General features: G+C 39.4%; 1 protein-coding gene across 2 annotated transcripts; it reads right to left on the bottom strand.

Annotated features, from left to right (window-relative positions):
• Positions 1-461: 461 nt before the first annotated feature.
• On the bottom strand, positions 462-23,521 carry insyn2ab (inhibitory synaptic factor 2Ab). Of its 2 annotated transcripts, XM_089012580.1 has the most exons (6): positions 22,943-23,521; positions 22,749-22,866; positions 14,047-15,163; positions 10,422-10,493; positions 3,066-3,553; positions 462-1,938 (listed from the first exon to the last, which is right to left on the bottom strand). In XM_089012580.1, the coding sequence occupies exons 3-5, from the start codon at positions 15,156-15,158 to the stop codon at positions 3,370-3,372; spliced, it is 1,368 nt and encodes a 455-aa protein (XP_088868706.1). In that variant the 5' UTR covers positions 15,159-15,163; positions 22,749-22,866; positions 22,943-23,521; the 3' UTR covers positions 462-1,938; positions 3,066-3,369. The 2 variants fall into 2 exon arrangements, with proteins under 2 accessions (XP_088868706.1, XP_088868708.1); XM_089012582.1 differs by lacking the exon at positions 3,066-3,553.
• Positions 23,522-23,943: the final 422 nt, after the last annotated feature.

Here is a 23,943-nt window from a genome sequence, read left to right as displayed (position 1 = left end):
TTGATTAAACATTCATCCCACGCCATGGAGGTCATTTGGGATGGGTGATGAAGTTACTGATTACACCCTACATAAAAAAAAAAGAAATCCATCTCACACTAGGTCATTTTGTTCTTGTTATCCCCGCCATGAGCCTTCGCCAACATGATCGCGCGCAGGTGAGTAATCTGCTCAGTTTGATGGAGTCCTGCAAAGTAGGCGAACCTCTTCATGAGGTGATAATGAGCAGCGGCGTCCTCGTGCATGCAAATGGCTGACTTTGTGTCCGTCACTTGTGTTTTTAAATCTTGAAAATCGACATCCCGCTACTCAATTTGTCACGTTCTCACCGAGTTAGCATCGCGCGACCGGTGTGGAACATTTTAGAAATGGAATTTGATCATTTTTTTGTCCCATTTTTTTTTTTTTTTTTTTTGCAAAGCCACTTGACGAAATAAAAATATTTGTCATCATATTTTTTATTTCAGTGTCACTCTCAGTCGAAGTTCATGATCACAGTGTAGCAGGAAAAATAATAAAATAAATAAAAATAATAAATGATGAATATTGTCAAAGGGGCGGAGCAACCAAAAAGTCCCTCATTCCGAAAATTAGCAATAATTATCCCATGCTCGTTCAGTACAACGGCCAGAAAAATTAGTGCTTCGCTACAATCTTGCAGTAATTTGGTACCCATGAACTATGTTGGAGTGAGTTTAGGAGTTATAAAAATAGTACCTGGCTTTACCATACCCGCATTGTGACAACTTGCTCCTTCAGTACAACGGCCAGACAAAATTAATAATCATAATACATTACATTTGAAGCGCCTTTCAAAACTCTCAAGGTCACTTTACAGTTACAGGATATGTTTTTTTTCTGTGGGTGAGCAGCGGCAGCCACACGCGCCAGCGTTCACTCAACCCCAAAGTAACTTAAATAGATAACAAGCTCGCTAGCGAATAGATAGCTAATAGCCAGCAAATAGATAGTTGATAGCCAGCCAGCAAATAGTTAGTCATTCGCCAGCGAATAGCTAGCGATTCGCTAGCGAATAGATAGCTATTTGCTAGCGAATAAATAGCCATTAGTACTTGAGACGTGAAACAAAATGGCACACGCACCAGCGTTCACTCAACCCCAAAGTAACTTACATAGATAGCAAGCTCGCTAGCTAGCGAATAGATAGCTAATAGCGAGCTAGCGAATAGTTAGCTATTCGCCAGCGAATAGCTAGCCATTCGCGAGCGAATAGATAGCTATAAGTACTTGAGACGTGAAACAAAATGGCAGAAGTGCTTCGCTACAATCTTGCAGTATTTTGGTACCCATGAACTATGTTGGAGTGAGTTTAAGGGCTTTAAAAGTAGTACCTGGCTTTACTGTATCTACATTGTGAAAGCTTGCTCCTTCAGTACAATGGCCGCATTCGGTACATATTTAAAAAAATATTTTCTCAGCTACAATTCTGCTTTTTTTTTATTATTATTTTTAGCAACCGAACGAGAAATTACTTAATAAAACTACAAAAATCAAGCACCCCTCATCCCCCCAATCATGTCGCTGCTCAGTCGAGCCTGCAAAAGATACTTGACGTTGCAGTAAACACAACCAGTGCACAAACAAACAACAAAAATAAAATAAATAAAAAACATTCCGAATTCTGTGTAGCATCCATTAAGATGGCAGTAGTGGGAGTTGGGGTAAAAAAAACACATCATGTCTTTTCTAAGGCGACGTCGCTCGGTTGTTGGCGTGGAAGTTTGAATTCAAAAGAAGCGACGGTGGAGCGAGAAGCCCCCTTTGCTTGATGTCAGTCCTTGACACGTGCTCCTCGGGAAATAGTCAATTGTTGTGCTTTGCCGGAGGTGCTGTCCATTCAACGCTTATCCCTTCGCCAATGAAAAGCCCCCCCGGACCCCCGTCACGCGGCGCCTCCTCTTTTTGACAAGCAGGATTCTGTCAAGGCAGCAAAAAGATGAAAACAAATTTGGCATCACAGCGTTAATTCATGGGTGTCAAAGTTAAGGCCCGGGGACTAGATCTGGCCCGTCACATCATTTTATTCGGCCACGAAAGCAAAACAAACTTGTGAAATTCCATGATGCTTGCTAAACTAACGCGACATTTTGAAAAGTATTAAAGGACAACCGACGCCTCCGGACAAGTTGCGTCCATCATTTGTTAAATGACTTCAAATGAGCGTATTTTACAAAGATTCCACGGCATATAGCTATATTTTACCGTTTAAGACTCTGAATATTCCGGAAGTCTTGTTTTTGAGTTGGTGACAAGTCCGTACGTGACGTCACTGAAGGAACGCCCCTGACCGAAAAAAGGACACATTGTAGCAGTCCTTCCATCACGTCAATGCTTTGTTTGATCTGAAAACTTCGTGTAGCACCAAAAAGAGGCAGAAGAGGGCGACAAAGCTCCGTGTAAGGAATTAATCAGCCTGTGGAAACGGGCTGGTGAATTACTTACATGGAGCTTTGTCGCCATTTTCTGCCTCTTTTTGGTGCTACATTTTTGCCTCCAGATACCTCAAAATGGCATGGAATAAATTCTTTAATCAATTGCAAACGTATGCTTTCCTCTTCAGAACTATTTGAATCATATTCATCACTGGATGAGTAACAAGAAAGCATATTTTCCGAATCTGAAGCCATTGTTTTGATTCTCCAGCAAGGAAAGACGTCTTGGCGTGACGTCACGAACAAGGGGGCGGGACTTTCTGAAACGCGGCATCTCCGAGGTCATTTTGAAGTAGTTTTGGGACACTTTAAGTCATTTTTATTGGTGTTTTGCATTTGACTAAAAATATCAGACTGTGTGTTTTGGGTATTTTAGATGCTATAAAACGTTTTTCTGATGTCAGTTAGGAAACAAAACAAAAATGGTGTCGGTTGCCCTTTAAGTTTTTATAACAGCCAAGGAAAAGCACAATTGGACTCAGAAGCATATTGAAATTTCGGATTAAATAATTGAATTTTCAATCCAAAAACAGCGTGACCAAAATCTGCCATTTTAGCCTCACCAAAGGAATATTTATGCAAAAAAATAAAAAATGTATCCCGAGGGCTCACCTCGATTTGTAGGTGTTCATCCGTCCTCTTCAGTTAAAGTGCCAGAAAAAGATTTGGCATCGTTTAAAAGATATAATCTCATTTTTTTAATATGTGTGGTTTGTTTTGTTTTCTCCCCTGCTGACTTGGACGTGCAGTCTCAGCTCAGAACCTCTACCCCCCAAAAAAAATAAAATAAATAAATGAACGATTCTCTACTGTACTGTTACGCATCCGCTTGGCTCGATTCCTCCTCCGGAATCATCCCGTTTTGAGACGAGCGTTGGGATGTAAGAAGGCCGTTTCCAAAGCATTCATGTTCCCTTCAAAGGAACCACAGTTTCCAACGGGCGTGCTTCTTAGAATCCGATTTGGACTTGCGTTTGGGAGTAGATGTGAAGACTTCGTTGGAATAAGGCAAAGCGGGACATTGTTGGCTGTCCTGGGGGCAAAGTCTCTTCATCAGCGGCTGCAGCTTGTCCTCTTGTAGCTTAAAGTCCAACTCCACGCTGCAACCAGAGCAAAGCGTTAAAAGTCAGGCCTGCCCTTTGATTTGAATTGATGTTTAAAGGACAACCAACATCACTTTTTTGTTTCCCAACTGACATCAGAAAAACGTTTTATAGCATCTAAAATAGCCAAAACACGCAGGCTGATATGTTTAGTCAAATGCAAAACACCAATAAAAATGACTTAAAGTCTCCAAAATCTGCCAAAAAAATGAGCTGCAAATTGGGCATTTTCAGAAAGTCCCGCCCCCAGTTCGTGACGTCACGCCAAGACGTCTTTGCCTCGCTCTAGAATCAAAACAATGGCTTCAGATTAGGAGAAGATACTTTCTTGTTACTCATCCAGTTATCAATATGATTCAAATAGTTCTGAAGAGGAAAGCATAAATGTTTGAAATCAATTAAAGAAGTCCTTCCGTGTCATTTTGAGGCATCTGGACTGCAATGTAGCGTCCCAGAAAAGAGGCAGAAAATGGCGACCAAACTCTGTGTGAGGAATTAATCAGCTCATTTCCACAGGCTGATAAATTCCTTATATGGAGCTTGGTCACCCTCTTCTGGCTCTTTTTGGTGCAACATGACGTTTTCAGACCAAACAAGCACAGCAAAATACATTCACGCGATGGAAGGACTGCTACAATGTATCCTTTTTTCGGTCAGGGGCGTTCCTTCAGTGACGTCACGTACGGACGCGTCACCACCTCAAAAACAAGACTTCCGGAATATTCAGCGCGAGTCTTAAAACGTAAAATATAGCTATATGCGGTGGAATCTTATTAAAATACGCTCATTTGAAGTCATTTTACAAATTATGGACACAACTTGTGTGGAGGTGTCGGTTGTCCTTTAAATGAATACACAACACAGCAAATCAATATGAATAAGGCATCCGGAAAATGTGGTCTTAAGGACGGATTTAGTCCACGCTGGAATACCCGCGGTTAATCACGGCCCGATTGACCTCTGCCTGCTTTGCCTTTGGTTGGAATTAAGATGCACACTTACCCAGCGCGGCCAGATTTCATCGGTCAGAGAGTTCAAGTCATGTGCCGCTACAAAAATGCCACACAGTGACCAACCCGGGAATTAAATTGACAAATGTGGACGTCTTCGATCGCAAAGACCAATGAAGGCTCTTGTTAAAAATGGAAATCTAATCTAGTAAAGGGGGAAGTCCTTTGACTGCATACGTGTGAAATGGCGACTGGAGCAATTTCGGGGATTGTGTGTCAGAACAGATATGCGCTTTCCCTCCCGGATTCCATCTGGATCAGTGATTTATTAATATAAAAAAAAACAAGCCAGGAAACAGAAAGTGATGCATGTGATAGCCGCACAAAAGACAAGTCGTCAAAGCTTGGAAATGCCGGAAGACAAGACCCGTCTGTCTTTTGACATCCCATTAAAAGTAGAAAATTACTACTAGCATCATATGTACTTCTTTGAAGGTGTGGGACGTTTCGCTTCTTATCCAAGAGGCTTCGTCAGCAAACTATTTTTTTTGCTGGTAGTTTTGGCCCTATATATATCCCTACTGTCCAGATGTGGCGGTGCCAGACTCTGCTATGATTGGTATCTGGTATCACCTCATCCGCATAACTAAGCCTATGTTGCCTAAGAAGTCGGTTGCAGGAACGATCCAAATTGAACCTCACGCCACCATGGCGATTTAGTGAAAGATTTTGCTGTTTTATGAAAATAGCTTCTTTTACTCCCCTTAGTTGGTGGAACACAAGGCCCAAAATGGAAGCACAGAAAAATCTCAGGTCAATCTGAGGTGAACAGCTTGTGAAACTGTCATCCTCAGATAGGAGATCTGGCCTTGGGTGGAATTTCGAACTTGGGAAACTCCTTCACAGGAAGAGCTCATTAGCCAGGTTACAAATCTATCAGTTCGTGGAAAGACAAGAGGAAACCGTGGCCCACGGCAAAAAAATGACTTTGACACACTTGGCGTAAACGTTAGCCGGGAAGAAAGATAAAAAAATGGGGTGTTTTAGGGGCCTTATGTAATTTTTGACAACACAAAATCAAAAAAGCTAACTGGATTAAAGAACAGACGCAGCCAAAATAAGTGACATCGAGGTTGATTGACCTTGTTGGCAGGAAGATAATCACTTGGGTTTTACCCCACCGGGTCCGGATGGGCTAACGACTATGATGGACAGCGCAATTAGCCCTCTGCCGGATTTCGCAACCATCGCAGTGACATAATGAATCCCGGGGACTCGCCTCAGCTTGCCGATGAATGTCAGTTCAGAACAGAAGGCTAATAGAATCATAACGGATCGCTAGGTAGTACTTTGGTGGACTGGAACGTTCTATGACTTTTAGTATATGATGAACTCCAGCTATTATCAAGATGTTGATGATCATTATCAATGATGTTTAATTTATCAGCAATAAGGATCAGCAGGTTAGCCAGCTACTAGCGCTGAATCTATGAGCTGTGAATATGACCTATGGGAGGAAACAAAACTACATAAATAACGCGATGGTGAATCGTTGTGTGTCGCAACCAATTGCGCTAACACGTATAAAGAAGGTGTAAGTTGACACAAATTCCCAGCGGACAAATCAGCCCATTTCCACAGGAGCTTGTGCGCCATCTTGTGCATTTTCTGGGCGCTACATTTGAATCCAGACGGCTTCAATTGATACGGAGGGACTTCTTTAATCGATTGCAAACATGTATGCTTTCCTCTTCAGAACTATTTGAATCATATTCATAACTGGATGAGTAACAAGAAAGCATCTTCTTCGAATCTGAACTCTCTGAAGCCATAGTTTTGATTCTGGAGCAAGGCAGTTTGTGAAGGAGTATCCTGGTGTGACGTCACGAACAAGTGGGCGGGGCTTTCTGAATCTCCCCAGTTTCGAGCTCGTTTTGTGGCAGTTTTGGGACACTTTAAGTCATTTTTATTGGTGTTTTGCATTTGACTAAAAATATCCGCCTGTGTGTTTTTTGGTATTTTAGATGCTGTAAAATGTTTTTCTGATGTCAGTTAGGAAACGAAAAAATGGTGCCGGTTGTCCTTTAAGAGTATGTTATAAGATTTTCATCCAATCACTGTTTGGTTGGAACAAACTGTTCCATCATCTGCTTCAAGTCTTCAAATCTCAAAAGAAAATGTCGAATTACTCCTCTGCTGCACTGTATCGACAGAGGCGGCAGACAAATAACAGCGTCTCAATATCAGGCCAGGAAAGGGAAAAATGTCTAGCAAATGACCTTTTCTTTACATTTGTATCCCGGTTCGTTGTAAAAAATTACAGCGTACAATTCTTTCCCTGATTCATCATCCTCTCGTTGAGCCTTTTTCTCCCGTCTTTTTGTTTTGCCAAATATGCACCCCCGTTTTTTACAGTGATTTATGATTGTCGATGGCATTCGGGAGGATGGGGGGAAGTGGGTGTTTTGTGTGTGTGTGTGGGGGGGGGGGTGTCAGGCAGGCCAAAACGGAGGTCTGGATAAGAAGGAGTGACTCTGATTGAGCACCTCAGCTCGGCAGCTGCCGGATTCTTGATTTTATCGGACGTGCAATCCAGAAGTTGTAGTGCTCTGAAATTAAAGGGATACATCTCGGGGGATTCTAATCTGTGGCATGGCCGCAACATGACTGCCGAGTTGACTTTGAGCAATAATTGATTTCCCCTCGTGACAACCGCCCTCGCCCTCCCCTTGCCACCAATCGGTTGTTTCAAATGTACGTCAGTCACAACGATCAGCCGCTTAGCTTGCAAGTCCGTGTCGGAATTTTTGCGACTCTGAGAAGATTTTGTTGAAATAAATAAATAAATAAACAAATAAATAAATACAATGTTAATTTTAATTGAAATTAAAATTAAAATTGCAATTAAAATTGCAATTGAAATTGCAAATTTGAAATTTGAAATTTGAAAAATAGAAAAATTGGAAAATTGGAAAATTAAAAATTAAAAATTAAAAATTAGAATTAAAAAATTCAATTAAAATTAAAATTAAAAGTTACATTGAAATTAAAATTACAATTAAAAATTTCAATTAAAATTAAAAGTTACATTGAAATTAAAATTACATTTACAATTACAATTACATTTAAATTTACAATTAAAAACTTGAATTACACTTAACATTACAATTAAAATTACACTTAACATTACAATTAAAAATTTCACTTAAAATTAAAATTAAAATTAAAATAAAAAAAAGAACCTTGGAAATGGATAATCTTCCACCTGCTCTGGGCAACAGGCAACCATTCACATTCACGCCAATGAACATGGGTCGCGTACTACTACACTACCAGTGTCAATCTGTTACCTGACTTTTGTTTTTTTTATACAACAACACCAGTCTGATGCGACGCATAGAAAAAAAATGCTTTCAACAAAACAAGATGGGCGAAGTAAGTGTCACCTTGTCAAACTTCACACCTCTGTTCTGCCTTCCTGACAGTCCCTCGTACACGAGCGGCTACCACGCCGCATTCCCGGTGAAGTCGAAGGTGTAACAATAGAGAATGGGGATTTAATTCTTCGCTGCTTTTCCAAAAAAAATAAAAAAAGGCGACAAAGCAAGACATTGGTCCGTCCCAAGTATGGGATGTATCCAGGCGGGCGTCGCGACCAAGTGGGATGAGGTAATTAAATCAAAATGGTGTCAGCGAGACCGTGATAATTGCTTTCAACACAAAAGCGAGTGAACAGTAAGTCGGCTTCGTATTCCCCCGACACGCTGGCCGTGTTTTGCTTAGGAATCAACGCCAGAAGGTGCGAAAAGTGCCGGTGCACTTACGGTCGTGATTTTCAAACTTTATGGGTTCAAGGACCCATTTTGAATTGGTCAAGAACCCACAAAAAAATGGCATCTTAAATATAAATCCATCAATTTTCTGATTTCAAACGTGCAAACTCCAAACAGGAAGTCCGTAGTTAGAATCAAACCCGGTACCTCTGCATTGTGAGGTCGATACGCTAACCGCTAGACACCTAGCTGCCTTTATAATAATAATAATAATAATAATAATAATAATAATAATAATAATAAGAAGAAGAAGAAGAAGAAGAAGAAGAAGAAGAAGAAGAAGAAGAACAAGAAGAACAAGAAGAAGAAGAAGAAAAGACCAGATCTCCTAGATGAAGATGACAGTTTAATAAACTGTGTCTTTTGACCTCAGACCCAGGTTGTCTGTGCTTCAATTGCGTATTCCAGTCACACATGTTGACTAAGCATATGAAACTTTTAAATATGCTAACTTCTTATTCTCCATCAGTGTGTGACGCTTTTTCATCCCTGATCTGAATCCGTCATGCCAGCTAGCGCTTACTTCTCGTATTTAGCTAACCATCTCAAATCATCACCGCACTTCTCATTATCTTTTCAAAATGTCCGACTCCAAAGCCAACAATAAACGTATCAATGCTTCTCGGTCCCTGTTAATTAAATCCACCGTTCTACATAGATGTCAAAGGCTTTCCTCTTGAATATGATACGAAATACAAAATATTCATCACCGTAGTAGCTGTGAGAACCCCCCCCCCCCCACTGTGTCTTTTGTGTTCGAAATAAACCCCGATCTAGGTCAGCGAGAAATGCTGCATTTGTCAAGTGGGAGCAAGAAAGCAACTTAGGGAGGGCCGAGGAGGTAGAGGTGGGAGGTGGTGTGTGTGTGTGTGTGTGTGGGGGGGTGCTTTTCCTCGATTAAAATCTCTTTTCACAGGTACAGAATGTGTCCAATCATGTAGTACAAAGCCCAAATAGTTAAGAAGTATTTTCCTGTGTGTGTGTGTGTGTGACATTTTTCTGATGAAATGAAAAATGATGATTTATTTACTATCGAACGGACATGACACGTGGAGTCCCTCAAGGATCAATCCTTGAACCCCTTTAGGATTACAATTTTCAGAATGCGAATGCAGGATTTTTTTTATCTTCAGTGGATTACGTCTGTGTAAACTCTCAGTCGTACAGGAGTGGTCCATCGATGAAAAGGTTTCTTCGGCCGTCATCTAGCAACCACTCATTTGACGATAATGAGGTTAAAATCTTAGCGAAAGAAAATAGATGTTTTGAAAAGTGAGTAAAAGAAGCTATTTTCAAATTCTTTCAAATTGCTGCTGTGGACTGCAAATTTCCCCATTGTGGGACGAATAAAGGTTTTTGATTCTGATTCATAAAACAGCAAAATCCTTCACTAAATCGTCATGGTGGGGTGAGGTTCAATTTGGATCGTTCGTACAACAGACTTCTTTGGCAATATAGGCTTAGTTGTGTTGAGGTGATACCAGAGCAAACGGGGCAATCAGGCCAGTCGTAGACCTCATACTCAGGCAGGACAATAGAAGTAATCAGTCAGGACAATAGAAGTAATCAGTGTAGCGCCACAGGGAGTAGTCCTCTGCTCCCCCCAACCTGAGAGCAGGGACCAATCATAGCAGAGTCCGGCAGCGCCACGTCTGGATATATATATAGGGCCGAAACTACCAGCAACCCCACGTCTGGACTGTAGGGATATATATATATATATATATATATATATATATATATATATATATATATATATATATATATATATATATATATATATATATATATATATATATATAGGGCCTACCAGCAAAAGACTAGTTCGCTGACGAAGCCTCTTGGATAAGAAGCGAAACGTCCGACACCTTCAAAGAAGAACAGATGACGGCTGTAGAAACCTTCAGTGGATTCGATTTTTGTCGTGTTCGACCTCAAAAGAGCATCGGAGATAAAAATATATTGATTGTCCTCTAAACTATTGGTACCTCTGCAGCAACTTTGGATCTTTCGCATCATCAACATGCAAAAACAGAACTGAATGCAGAATTAATGACCCGCACCTGCAGTAGAGCCACCCACCTGTAAATGATACATGCGCTGTTTCGACAGGTGTCACAGTTCGCCGTGTCTTGTCCTGTTCGGTAGGTGAGCCTGTAGAAATGGGGGGGGGGGGGATAAAAAATGAATTAATAGCGGCATGCTACGGTCCACCAGCTAAATTTGTTCAGGTTATTTGGATAATCTAAGCTGTTTATTTCGATCAAATGGAGGTCGGATTTCCTTCATCAAGTGTGGAGACTTTTACATCATGAAATTAGCCGCGTAACATTGTTGGATAATGAGTGGCCTTTTACATCCCTGGTGACACACGGGAGACAGCATAAGTCAACATAAGTCATGTGTCATGGAGACGGGATATTATTCGATATTATATTTTAATATGTATTTTAATGCTTGGTAGTAGGAAAAAAAAAACATGGCTGATTATTTTATTCATCAAACGGATAGAACATGGGGTCCATCCAAAATGATAAAATATGAAACTAAAACTGGGAAAGACCATTTTTGAAGATGAATGTAGAAATAAATAAATAAATAAATACACACATAAACACAAATAACTAAAATACATAAATAAAAATAAATAAATAGCCAAATAAATAAAGAAGGAATAAACAAACAAATAAGTAAAATAAATGAAAAAAAACACACATGTAAATAAGTAAACAAACAAACAAATAAATAAATACACACATATAAATAACTAGCCAAAAGAATAAATAAATAAATAGCCAAATAAATAAAGAAGAAGAAGTAAACAAACAAAGCAGTAAAATACAGAAATAAACACATACATAAATAAGTAAACAAACAAACAAATAAATAAAAATAGCGAAAAAAACAAATGAAATAAAAAACAACAACAAATAAATACGCGGCCAAATAAGTAAATAAGATATAAACAAACAAATAAGTAAAATAAATAAATACATACATAAATAAGTAAACAAACAAAAAAACAAATAAATAAATACATACATAAAAATATACATAAATAATGGCAGAAAAATACAACAACTGACATTTATAAAAAACAAATAAATAAATAAATAAATAAATAAATAAAATCTACATAAATAATGCCATAAAAAACAACAACTGACATTTATAAAAAAAAATGAAACAAATACATACATGGCCAAATAAATAAACAAATAAAAATAAATGAATAAATAAACAAATAAAAATAAATAAGAAATGAAGAACAAGTTAAAATTATTACATTATACAGTTGAGTTGAGATGTGGCGGGATCTTAGAGGAACTATATCCAAGTAAGTTGAGGCACTTGATTTGGATGCAAGTTGCCTCCATTGGGTTGGCACATGTCGGGGAATTTCATGTTGATAAAAATCAGGATTTTCCCGCATGTATAAGTTTTTCTTCATGGGTGTCAACAACTTTTGATATATTTTGACCACATTTTTTTTTGCTTTGTCCCCACCCTCCACCCCACAATAAACAAATAAATAAATCACATTTTATGCATTCCCCCAACACAACAACTGACTAACGCTTTGAAGCCCTGCCAAAATATGTTTCCATTTCCCCGGCTGCCATGATTAATGCAGCAAAACTTTTTTTTTTTTTGGTAGGGGGGGGGGGGGTAGAAATTCCTCTTCCATTCTCAGATTGCATCGCTTGAAGATTCATCAAACTTGCTTTCATGGCGTAACATTAGGGAGAGAGAGAATCATTAGTTCTGCAAACTTCTGGCAGAATTGGGCTCGCTCGTCCGACCGTTAATAAGCCACGCGCGGAGTAATAAGATAAAAATGTATTTTCATCTTCGTTTGTGATAAAGCAGGCCAGTTGAAAGGTTGTCTTTCTTCTCATCATGTCAATATGATGTGACCTACATGCAAATTGTTGTATTTTCAAGACATAATGCTAAACATGAATCGTGACATGACCAACGTCTTATCTGGTTATAACACTCAACACACAAGTTGGAGGGGGGGGGGGGAGTCAATTGGCATATTGAGTTGAGTGCATTTCGCCCCTTGAATGCAACTGTGGAAATGTCATTGTTATTCCTTTGAGCCGAGTGGGATATTTGTTCATTGCCTTGGCGTAAATTGCCAATATCAAGCCCAATCGTTAAAAGAATCGCTAAAGGGAATGAAACGAGGCGGCGCTCGCTAGGATTCCTTAATCATAACCAAACACACTGTAGGTATTGTGCAGTGGATCAAAAGCCCGTTCAAGCAATTTCTTGGCTTTTGTTCCTGTTAAACATGGCCCGGATGGATTTTTTTTTGGGGGGGTGGGAGGAGGGGGGGGCCTGGCGGGGGTTCAATTTCATCATTGCTTTGCTATCATAAATAAATAAATAAATAAATAAATACATGAAAGAATGAAGGGAATAAATAAATAATAAACACATAAAACACAATAAATAAGTAAAAATATGAATAAATACATAAATAAATAAATGAATAAAGGAATACATAATTAAATACACAACCAAATAAATAAATAAAGGAATACATAAAAAATAAACACATAAAATACACAATAAATAAGTAAAAATATAAATAAATAAATAAATAAATAAATAGATAAATAAATAAAGGAATAAAGGAATACATAAAAAATAAACACGTAAAATACACAATAAATAAGTAAAAATATAAGTAAATAAATGAATAAATAAATAGATAAATAAATAAAGGAATACATAATTAAATACATAACCAAATAAGCAAACACGAAAATAAATAAATACATAAATAAATACATGAAGGAAGGAATGAATGAATGAATAAATAAAAAATAAAGATATAAAATACACAATACATAAGTAAAATATAAATCAATAAATGAATAAATAAATACATAAATAAATAAAGGATTACATAATTATATACATAACAAAATAAGCAAACACATAAATAAATAAAGGAATGAATGAATAAATAAAAAATAGACACATAAAATACACAATAAATAAGTAAAATTATAACTAACTAAATAAATAAATGAATAAATTAATACATAAATAAATATATACATGTATACATGAATAAATACATAAATTAATTAATTTAAACAAATAGTTTAGTCATGTGAATTATACAATTTAAAATTGTTTTTTCCCAAAATAAAAATATTTAGGTTAAAGTCCAAAAAGTTTGTCCTGCTTTTATCATTTGTCACTGATAAAAATGTCCTAACAAATAAGTCCTGAAATTACGATTATTATTTTTTTTTTTTTGCAAAGCGAGGTTGTTGGCATCTGTTGAAAGTAAATATTAAAGTAATGTAACTTAGTTCCAATGACAACTAAATTACAACCTCAAAAACCAAGGTAACCATAACCCGCACAAGATCAAACCAAATCATCGTTCACCATTGAAATGAATGGGAACGCTGTTAATCCGTTCCCACATGATTTTAGTTGGGCCATTCGCAAGGCAAGGCAACACCGAACCGTGTTATGAACAAAGCTGGCATGTGAGTAGAGTTTCTCTTTGTCTTATGAGATCACCGTTTTGAGGTAAAAACCAAGAACGGTTTGCATAGAAATTAAAATAGGCGAATTTCTTTATCGAAGAGGGTGAAACTGTCAATCTTAGTTCAAAATCCTGTCAAACGGTTTTCAATGAATTTATCGGTCCGTTTATCGATCGCAGGACACTCACCCCTCTCGTTGCGCTTCACCTTTCTCCAACTCCTGAATAACTCCGAGCAGAACCTTGATGGTCTCCTGGCTCGAGTTAATGAGCGTCTCCATCGCCTGCAGCTGTGCTTTGATATCCTTGTCATCCGATATGGGAATTATCTGCTGGCCGCCGCCCACGCCGAGAGCAGCTTCGGTATTTCCCGGGCGGAAGCCAGAACCCTTCCCTGGAGCCTGCTGCCGTTTCGAAGACGCCGATGCGTGCCTCGTCCGACACGGCGCTTCCGACGGCGCTGAACATTTGCCGCTGTGAGGGAGCGTCTGCGACTGTTGCTCGTTCAACTGCGCCCCCTTTTTTCGTTTACAAGCCTTGGAGGGGCTCCCTAAAGACTCCACTCCAGTCAAAGAATTCCAAGCAACTGGACCCTTGGCGACGTCCGAAGTCGCTAGCTGACGCTTGGACGAAGCGCCAGAATCACTTTCCTCCCGGCGTAATCCCTTGTGTTTGGTCCTTACGCCGCAGTCCTGATGCTCCGGTTCCGTTTTGGACAAAGGGTTGCTGGACTCTTGGGAGTCCGTACAAGATGGTCCGTCGTCCACGCAGTTGACGTCGCAAATCAAATCCTCCATCTCGCTGCTGTCGTCGGTGTGATGGAGCAACGCTTTGGTCTGCCCTACGATTTTACCTTTGCACTTGGACGTCACCCCGATGGGTTGACCGTCCTCGCAGACTGTTTTTATGTCGCTCAAAAAGCCATTATTGTGTCCACGGTAATCTTCCACTAAGGCGGCGTGTTTAAACGTGTGTCCCTTTTTCCTCTCAAAGGGAAAAGTTTTGTAACGTTTGGTCAGGTCCGGCGACGTCTGCACGCCGGTGCTTCTGGTGACGTTTGGGATGGATCGTCTGGCGGGCATGGTCATGTATTGTCGCTGCGTCACTTTACAGGAAATGGATCTGTTGTGTTTTCCTCGATCTTCATTCTGGGCTTCGCAGATATCCTGAAATCGAACCTGCAAGGCTTTGTTTTTCTTCTTCACCTGCCGCTCGTCCACGTTGTACGTGAAGACCGGGTCGGAATCGGAGTCATCGGAGTCTGACGCAACCATGCAATTGCCGTCCTCTATGCTCACCATATTTCCTGACAATGGAAGACATAAAAATGGGAGTTTATTCCAAGGCTACGGCGCGGTAAAATATTTTGATTTGGTAGCACGGATGCTGTAAAGGCTCAACCAAACTGAGAAATCACAGCGGAAATGACACAAAGTCATCAATCTTAACTGCCAGACGGTATAATAATCCCTTTCATTTCTAAACGACTCTCAAGGTCACTTTACAGTCACAGGATCAGTTTTTCTGTGGGTGAGCAGCGGCAGCCACGTGCGCCAGCATTCACTCAACCCCGAATAACTCAAATACAGTAAAGTCTCGTTCTATCGATATCGGATATATCGATAGTCCCGGTTATATCGATACTATTTCTATGCACGCACGGAGAAAATTACATGCAAACAGGGTCGGATATATCGATAGTCCCGGTTATATCGATATTTTTTCGGACTCCCTTGAATATCGATATAACGAGACTTTACTGTAGATAGAAAGTTAGCTCGCTTATAGATAGCAAATATATAATAGAGTTTTTCTGTGTATTCTCTTGACTTTATTCATCTTATTTCTTTTTTACCGCTCTAGCTATCCAGCTAGCGATATAGCTATCCAGCTATCTATCTCGCTAGCCATCTAGCTAGCCATCTATTTGCTATCTAGGTGACAAGCTAGCCATCTAGCTAGCCATCAACCAGCTATATAACTATCTGCAACGATATGCAAAGATGTGTCCACTCACTCCAGTGCCAGGGTTTTTGTCATTTTCACTCAAATTTCAGAACCCACAGAGTATTGACTTTTAGCACTAAATTCCACAGCATCCTCAAGTATTACGTACCTTTGGGAGGATGGAAAATACTAATATTAATTAGTCGCGTCGAATAATTAACTCATGCACTGTCAGACGTGGGCAAAAATGTGTCCACTCCAGTGCCAGGGTTTTTGTCATTGTCACTTCAATTCCAGAAATCCCAAAAAAGAACGAAATTTCCCGCAGCGCATATACAGAGTGAACAACTTAAAAAGATGACCGTTGATATTTACTTGAGTTTATCTAATTGCCTCTGTGCCATGTTGTCACATTTCTTTTTCATAAGAGCACTTTCATTTTAACTGCGAGTCCTCTAGCTCGCATTTCACCTTGCGGGGCGGTCAACTGTGACCCCCATCCCTGTTCAAACGGCGGACGACGGGTAGGGAAATTTATTTGCAGTCGACTATGTTTCATCTTAAGTCACCGTGATGGATGTTGTGGTGCTCAGTGAGGATCATATCGCACAGCGTAACTCGCTCATGCTGATTATGCACAAACAATATACTTTGCTGTCTGGTGAATTTACACAGTTGCTTTGAGCAGATGGAATGTTTTTTTATGATTATTATTATTATTTTCGGGTCGGTCGGTATTTGTTCTAAAGCCTTGACATGCACATGGATTTCAGAGTAGGTTGCTTGTCAGAAGCAATCGCGGATGTAGCGTACTATAAAATTCCGCATGGGAGTCGACCGTTTTAGAATAGATGAGATTACCGTATTTTCTGCATCCATAGACTATTTTGTGTACATGCAACGAGGATTATCTATTAGCTAGCTAATCTCGCGGTCTAGCTGGCTACCTTGCTACATAACAATTTGCTAACTAGCTATCTAGCTGGCTACCGAGCTGGCTGTCTATTTTCTATCTATATGCTAGCTATTAGCTATCTATTAGCTAGCTGACTAGCTATTAGCTATCTGGCTTTCTAACTGGCTATCGATTAGCTATCTAACTGGCTATTAGCCAGCTAGCTAACTTTCTATCTGAGTTATTCCAGGTTGAGTGAATGCCGGCGTATGTTGCTGCCGCTGCTCACCCACAGAAAAACTGATCCTGTGACTGTAAAGTAACCTTGAGAGTTTTGAAAGGCGCTTATAAATGAAATATATTATTATTATTATTATTATACAGTATATAATAATAATCCAACTGTATAGTGCCTCTTTGCAATTTTTTTAATGATGATACGAGTTGCAGCGTGACCTACCGGAAACAAGTTCCTTGTGTGTTCTACATACTTGGCCAATAGAGATGATTCTGATTTCTGCACCCTTTTTGTGACATGAAGCAGTTCTAAAATGAAAGAGAAAAGGATCAAGGTGTCCTTTTCACAGGTGGATCAGGGACGTCACGGTGAAATGTGCACGTCTGCTACGAGCTAAATGTTGAAAGCAAACACAAAACTGTAGCATCCATTATTCACGAAAGAGATTGTCTCATATCTACTGCCTAGTGTAAATCCGCTTCAATTCCAAGCTGCGGCAGACCCAACATAGCATTGAAGCGCATTTCTTCTCATGGCGGGTTTTATTACCCCAAAAAAAGCTAATCTCACAACACTTAAGAGGTAATCATGTTCGCCGAGCACAAAAAGTCTCTCATGTTAGCCATAAAAACCATGTCAAGCAGCCATGTGGTAATCACACAAAAGGAGTCGGCGGGAAAGGGGGCTACGGGGGGGATTTGTTCCTAACACGCTTAAGTACTCGATATATCGAGAATCTCATTTCTCCTCCTACTCTAGATCTTACTCCTCCTTTCTCCGGCAGCCAGCCACATCTGGGGCTAATGACCCGAGGTCCTCCCACCCACCCCCCCCCCCCTCGATTTGGCCGCAGTCATCCCAAAAGGATTATGAATAATGCATTGAGTCCGAAAATTGCAAAAAAAAAGTAATCCCCTGAAATCTCCTTATGTGTGCGCTGGCGGAGCACGTCGTCTGTTCCAATTGCCCCTCAGTTCCTTTATACTAAAAATATCACGTGGGGGTTTACAAATATATATCTTTGCTCTATGGTGCGGTGATTGATTTATTATGACTGGAAGGATAGCAGACCGGGCGCGTTTCTACTGTGATACCTTGGTTTATAAACTTAATTGGTTCCCAGACAGTGTGTAAGGCAAAAAGTGTGTGTCCCAAAAACTTATTTCGCATTGGAAACCATTAAAATGAGAATAATCTGTTCCCAGGTCCCCATAAAACATGATTTTCTACTTTCTAATTTTCTAAGCCTTAAAACGACACAAAATATACCTTATTGTATGTATAATAAATGGGCTATGGTATTATAATTAATGAAATAAACTGTACTTTGTAATAAAGTCGTTTTATTGACCTTTGTGATGGTCGTTGATGGCTTGATGGAATGGAGTGGCCGCTTTCATCAGAATTAAACACTTGATGAGGAACGTCGCCTTCTTCTTTCTTTCTCGTTTTACCTTGTTCCTCATCAATTGTGTTCTGTTTAGCTGGGTTGATAGCTTTTTGCATCAAGTGTACAGATGGCTTGGGAATTTTAACCTTGCAGTCTACACTGCCTTTGAACTATCAAAGTTGAAACAAGTCCAGATTTCACTGTTTTCTATCCATTTCGTCACTTTCTCTCTGTCATCTGCCTGCCTCTTTAATGTTTAAACCACCTCCCCTCACTGCTGCGTTCTTGACCAATCACATGGCTTTAACCGAAGACTGGGGGCGGGGAATAGAGGACAAAAGAATGTCGCCAGCCATTTGCTTTTTTGCAGAATGGCTTCACTCTCTCTCTGTCTGTAACCCCCCGCCCCCTCACTGCTGCGTTCTTGACCAATCACGTGGCTTTAACCGACGACTGGGGGCGGGGAATAGAGGAGCAAAACAAGCCGGCTGCCATTTTCTTATTAGGAGAACGGGATCGTTCGCGAACCACACATCACTCATTGTGGCAGCTCCGTGTGTATCTCGAAAAATAATTTGTATTCCAATGTAAAAATTTCATAAACCGAAAAGTTCGTAAGCCTAGGGGTTCGTAAACCGAGGTATTACTGTATATCTTTGCTCTATGCTGCGGTGATTGATTTATTAGGACTGGGAGGATATCCTACTGGGCGTGTTTCTATTTTATATGCAATAGTAGTTGTTGGGGGGAGGGGTCGCGACAAAAAAATTGCTGACTCATCTGATGGGCTTTGGTTATATCACCGACATGGATATTTACGTCGGATAACCCGGTCTCGCTTCATCTTATTATTATTTAGTTATTTTTATGTCATCCTATCAGAGCGTTTCATCCTAACTACACAGAGATTTGCAAGTGGACACGCTCGGGTGTTCTGTATTCACGGTCTTGCAGGTTTGAGGTGGAGTCATTGTGCATGCAAGAGGGTTTCGCGCGCATACATTTCACAGTGTGACATTGCACCAACGACGTCTTCACAAGTGCGCCGTAAAGGGCGAGCTCAAAAACACTATGGGAAGGTGTTTGAGTGTGTTATGTTTTTGTGTTTTTCTGAGCATCATAATGTAACTGAATTGGATGGTTTTTTTTGTATCTCTGAAAGATTATCTTGTGGCTTGCAATGTGTTAGGTGTGATTTTTTTTTCTCTCTCTCCACTTGGCCCAGATTTTGCAGGTAAATGAGTTGATAAAAGTGAACGTTAAGCCTTTTTAGGCACAGCGGTGACTACAGTGGATTGCTTATCACATTATTAGGTTACAGGGGAACTAACCAGGAAGCTATCTGAAGTTTATTCTGCTGTCTGAATCATAAATGTTAGAGTTTAAGGGGGTGTAATTATCTTTAAAAAAAAAACTACCATCGAGAAAACGTGTCGTTTATTTATGGGGCAATTATTCAGTAGAGATGCCAAGGTGTGAATCCCTTGATTGGGTTTAAAAATATCATATGATGAATACAACGTATAAATATGAGAAATGGACCGCACTGAATTTATTATTCCAACGTTTAAAGATCGGGACTTGATTGAGGAAGAATATATTTACATGAAGTGAAATTAGCACCCTATGGCTGACGGGGAAAATTACATTAATGTATTTATTTATTCATGTATCATTTTTTATTTATTTATCTATTTACTTATTGATGTATTTAATTAATTACTTTTAATTATTTATTCACCTATTTATCCATTTATTTATGTATCGACAGTATTTATTTGTGTTTATGTATTTAGATATCCATGGATTTATTTATGTACTCATTTGTTTATTTATTTATTCATCCATTTATCAGTTTATGTATTTATTTGTGTTTATATTTCTTTACTTATTTGTTTCCTTGTTTATTTATTTATTTATTCACCTATGTATGTATGTATGTACGTATGAATGTATTTATGTATTTATCCATTTATTTATTTGTTAATGTATTTATTTATTTATCTACCCCTTTATCTATCTATATTATATATTTTGTTATTTATTTATTTATTCACATATTTAATTACTTTTAATTATTTATTCATTTATTCACCTATTTATTTATCTATTTATTTATCCCTTTATCTATCTGTGCATTTATTTATGTATTCATTCTATTATTATTTTATTCATTAATTTATGTCATGCATATTAGCATATTTGACAATAAAGCTAACTTTAACTTTGACTGATTTATCAGCTTATTTCTGGATTTATTTATTTGTTCGTTTATTTATTTATTTACTTACTTATTTGTTTACTTGTTTATGTATTTAATTTTATTTATTTTTTTATGAACCTATGTAATTATGTATCTATTTGTTTATTTATCTATCTATTTACTTATTTATTTATCTACGCCTTTATCTATCTATATTTATTTAGTTATTTACTTATCTATTTTTTTCATCTATTCATTTGTTAATTTATCTAGTTGTGTATTTATTTATTAGTTTATTTATTTAATTGTTGCGGATCTGCCACTGAGAATACAATACAGTATTATTCTTCTTTGTTTTTTTTCCTGGTATTCTGTGGCACCACGCTGCCCCTTATAGGTTAGTGTTGGTAGTTCAGCAAGTACGGGTTTGCTTTGGGCCGGGGATATGATTATGTGTTTCATGATTTTTTTGGGTCATTTCGAGAATATAACAAGAAACTTTAAATATTGTATAAACTGATGTTTTGTCTGTGTCAAAATGTGCAAAATTGCAGCGGGGAGGTCAGCCGGTGAAGATTGCGAAAGTCACCGCGCTCACGTTGTTTTGAGCGATTTAGCAAAAGCAGCTTTTGAAATCCACAACACCGCTTTGTTAAATGAAAGTCAGGCGGGGCCGAGTCCGTCAGGATACATTTTGGGGATTAAACCTAATTTTGGTTTTACTACGCCCCGATGAATCCGTCGAATAAGGTTGGGCTGCGAACGTACAACCTGATGATGGAGTGCGATGCGTATCTGGATTTATGTAACAAGTGAAAAGGAAAGTGCTGATGTCGGCAAATGTTGCGCTTGGCGCCTTGAAGCGTTGACTTGAGTGATTCCCATCATTGCAGGTGAGCTATGACACGGTGAGACCGCTTCAAAAGTGTAACTGTATACGTGACGCGATACCCTTGAGCACGCCGGATTATCGTTCGGAATACAGTGATAGCTCGGTTTACGAACACCTTGGTTTATGAACTTTTCGGTTTACGAACGTTACATTTATGAAAATTTGACCTTGGCATACGAACTATTTTTTTGGGATACACACGGAGCGCCACAATGAGTGATGTGTCATTGGAGCCCGTTCTCCAAAAAAGAAAATGGCAGCCGGTTTGTTTTGGTCATCTATTCCACGCTCCCAGTCGTCGGTTAAAGCCATGTGATTGGTCAAGAACGCAGCAGTGAGGGGAGGTGGTTTAAACAATAAAAAGACACACAGACGACACATAGAGTGTGACAAAATGGATAGAAAACAGTGAAATTTGGACTGGTTTCAACTTTGATAGTTCAAAAGCAGAGTGTCGGCTGCAAGGTTAAAATATCCCATCAATCAGACTCCACAAATAACCCGCACAAGCCATCTGTACAGTTGATGCAAAAAGCTAACAACCCAGCTAAACAGAACACAATTGATGAGGAACTAGATAAAATAATAGCAGAGAAAGCACCATCATTCCTCAAGATGGTGAAAGAAGAAGGCTACGTTCTTCATCAAGTGTTTCATGCTTTGCTGCTGTGAAATGTAAATTGCTCCACTGCGAGACTAATAAAGGCAAATCCAATCCAATCCAATCCAATGCTGATGAAACTGGCCACTCCATTCCATCAAGCCATCAATGACCATCACAAAGGTCAATAAAAAGACTTTATCATACAGTACCGTTTATTTCTTTAATTATGATCCCATAGCACATTTATTATACATAAAATGAGGTATATTTTGTGTATTTATTTTCCGGATAAGCGTTTTTAACGTTTTTAACAACACATGCATACATGCTGTGTTTGTATGTTTTTTTGGGGGGGTAGGGGGGGAGGGTGATGCTTTGAAAGTCCTGTCAAGTCCTGGAATTCAAGTGACAATGACAAAAACCCTGGCACTGGAGTGGACACATTTTTTTGCACATCATCTGGCAGTGAATGAGTTAATTATTTCACGCCACTAATGAATTTTCGCATTGTCCGTCCTCCAGAAGGTATGTAATACTTAAGGATGCTGTGGAATTCAAAAACCGAACGCATAGGTCAACCGCATGGGACTGTCAATCAAAACCGAGGTGAGGACATTTGCACTGAGACGATATTTTCTGACAATTTATTTCTCAGTTATGACAAGTTGTTATCTGTCGCTCGGATTGAATTATGTGAGATGGAGGGGGGGGGTAACTCTTACCTTGAGAAACAGATCAGCGCTGCAAAGGACGAGCGAGCGTGTCTCCCCCGTGTCCATCTGCTCATCGGTGGGGCGCCTGGCTTGTGTCCAGCCGGAAAGGCAGCCGGTGCGGTGACAGCTGGAATAGTTGTGGCATATCCGGTAAGGGAATGTTTCGGTTAGGAGAGCAGGAAAATAACCTCTTTTTCACTCACCGGTGACGGACGCTCATAGCGGAGATCTCCATCTCGGGATGCTGCTGATGATCCTGATGCTGCCGCAATCCCGGTGCATTCATGACTGAGGGAGGAAGGTAGCGAGAGGGTGGAGGGGAGGACTTGCGGGTGGGGAGGAAGAGGAGGAGGAGAAAGAGGATAGGGGGATGAGGAGGAGTGGAAGGGGGGTGGCATGAAAGCTGCCGGGAAAGAGTCCGCATGGCTGGTGAAGACCACCTTAAAGGACAACCGACATCACTTTTTTGTTTCCTGACATCAGAAAAACGTTTTATAGCATCTACAATAGCCAAAACACGCAGTATGATATTTTTACTAAAAAAAAATGACTTAAAGTGTGCTGAAACTGCAAAAAAATTAAACCGGAAGTGGCCAGTTTCAGAAGGTCCCGCCCCCTTGTTCGTGGTGTCACCCCAAGACGTCTTGCCTTGCTGGAGAATCAAAACAATGGCTTCAGATTGGGAGAATATGCTTTCTTGTTACTCATCCAGTTATGAATATGATTCAAATAGTTCTGAAGAGGAAAGCATACATGTTTGCAATCGATTAAAGAATTTATTCCGTGCCATTTAGAGGCAGCATTGGAGGGAAATTGATCACCAAAAAGGAGGCAGAAAATGGCAGCCGAGGTCCTGTGAGGAATTAATCAGCCTGTTTCCACAGGCTGATAAATTCCTCATAATGAGCTTGGTCGCCCTCTTCTGGCTTTTTTTGGTGCAACATGATGTTTTCAGACCAAACAAACACAGCAAAATGCATTGACGTGATGGAAGGACTGCTACAATGTGTCCTTTTTTTCGGTCAGGGGCGTTTCTTTAGTGACGTCACCTACGGACTCGTCACCAATTCAAAAACAAGACTTCCGGAATATTCAGCGCGAGTCTTAAAATGTAACATATAGCTATATGCGCTGGAATCTTTGTAAAATACACTCAGTAGAAGTGATTTGAAGCCATTTTACAAATGATGGACACAACATTCCA

This window comes from Hippocampus bargibanti, linkage group LG13 (genome assembly GCF_051943395.1).
Source record: "Hippocampus bargibanti isolate YZ-2025 linkage group LG13, ASM5194339v1, whole genome shotgun sequence".
NCBI classification, from domain to species: domain Eukaryota; kingdom Metazoa; phylum Chordata; class Actinopteri; order Syngnathiformes; family Syngnathidae; genus Hippocampus; species Hippocampus bargibanti.
This window is presented reverse-complemented; position numbering and strand designations above follow the sequence as displayed.

Bases quoted from the DNA above. Each gene is read 5' to 3' on its own strand.
- insyn2ab (XM_089012580.1), bottom strand. From the start codon at position 15,158: ATGGTGAGCATAGAGGACGGCAATTGCATGGTTGCGTCAGACTCCGAT. The intron at 10,494-14,046 runs GTGAGTGTCCTG...CCATTTCTACAG, and splicing joins GGTGAAGCGCAACGAGAGGG to GCTCACCTACCGAACAGGAC. The intron at 3,554-10,421 runs GTGGGTGGCTCT...CTCTGGTTGCAG, and splicing joins AGCGCATGTATCATTTACAG to CGTGGAGTTGGACTTTAAGC.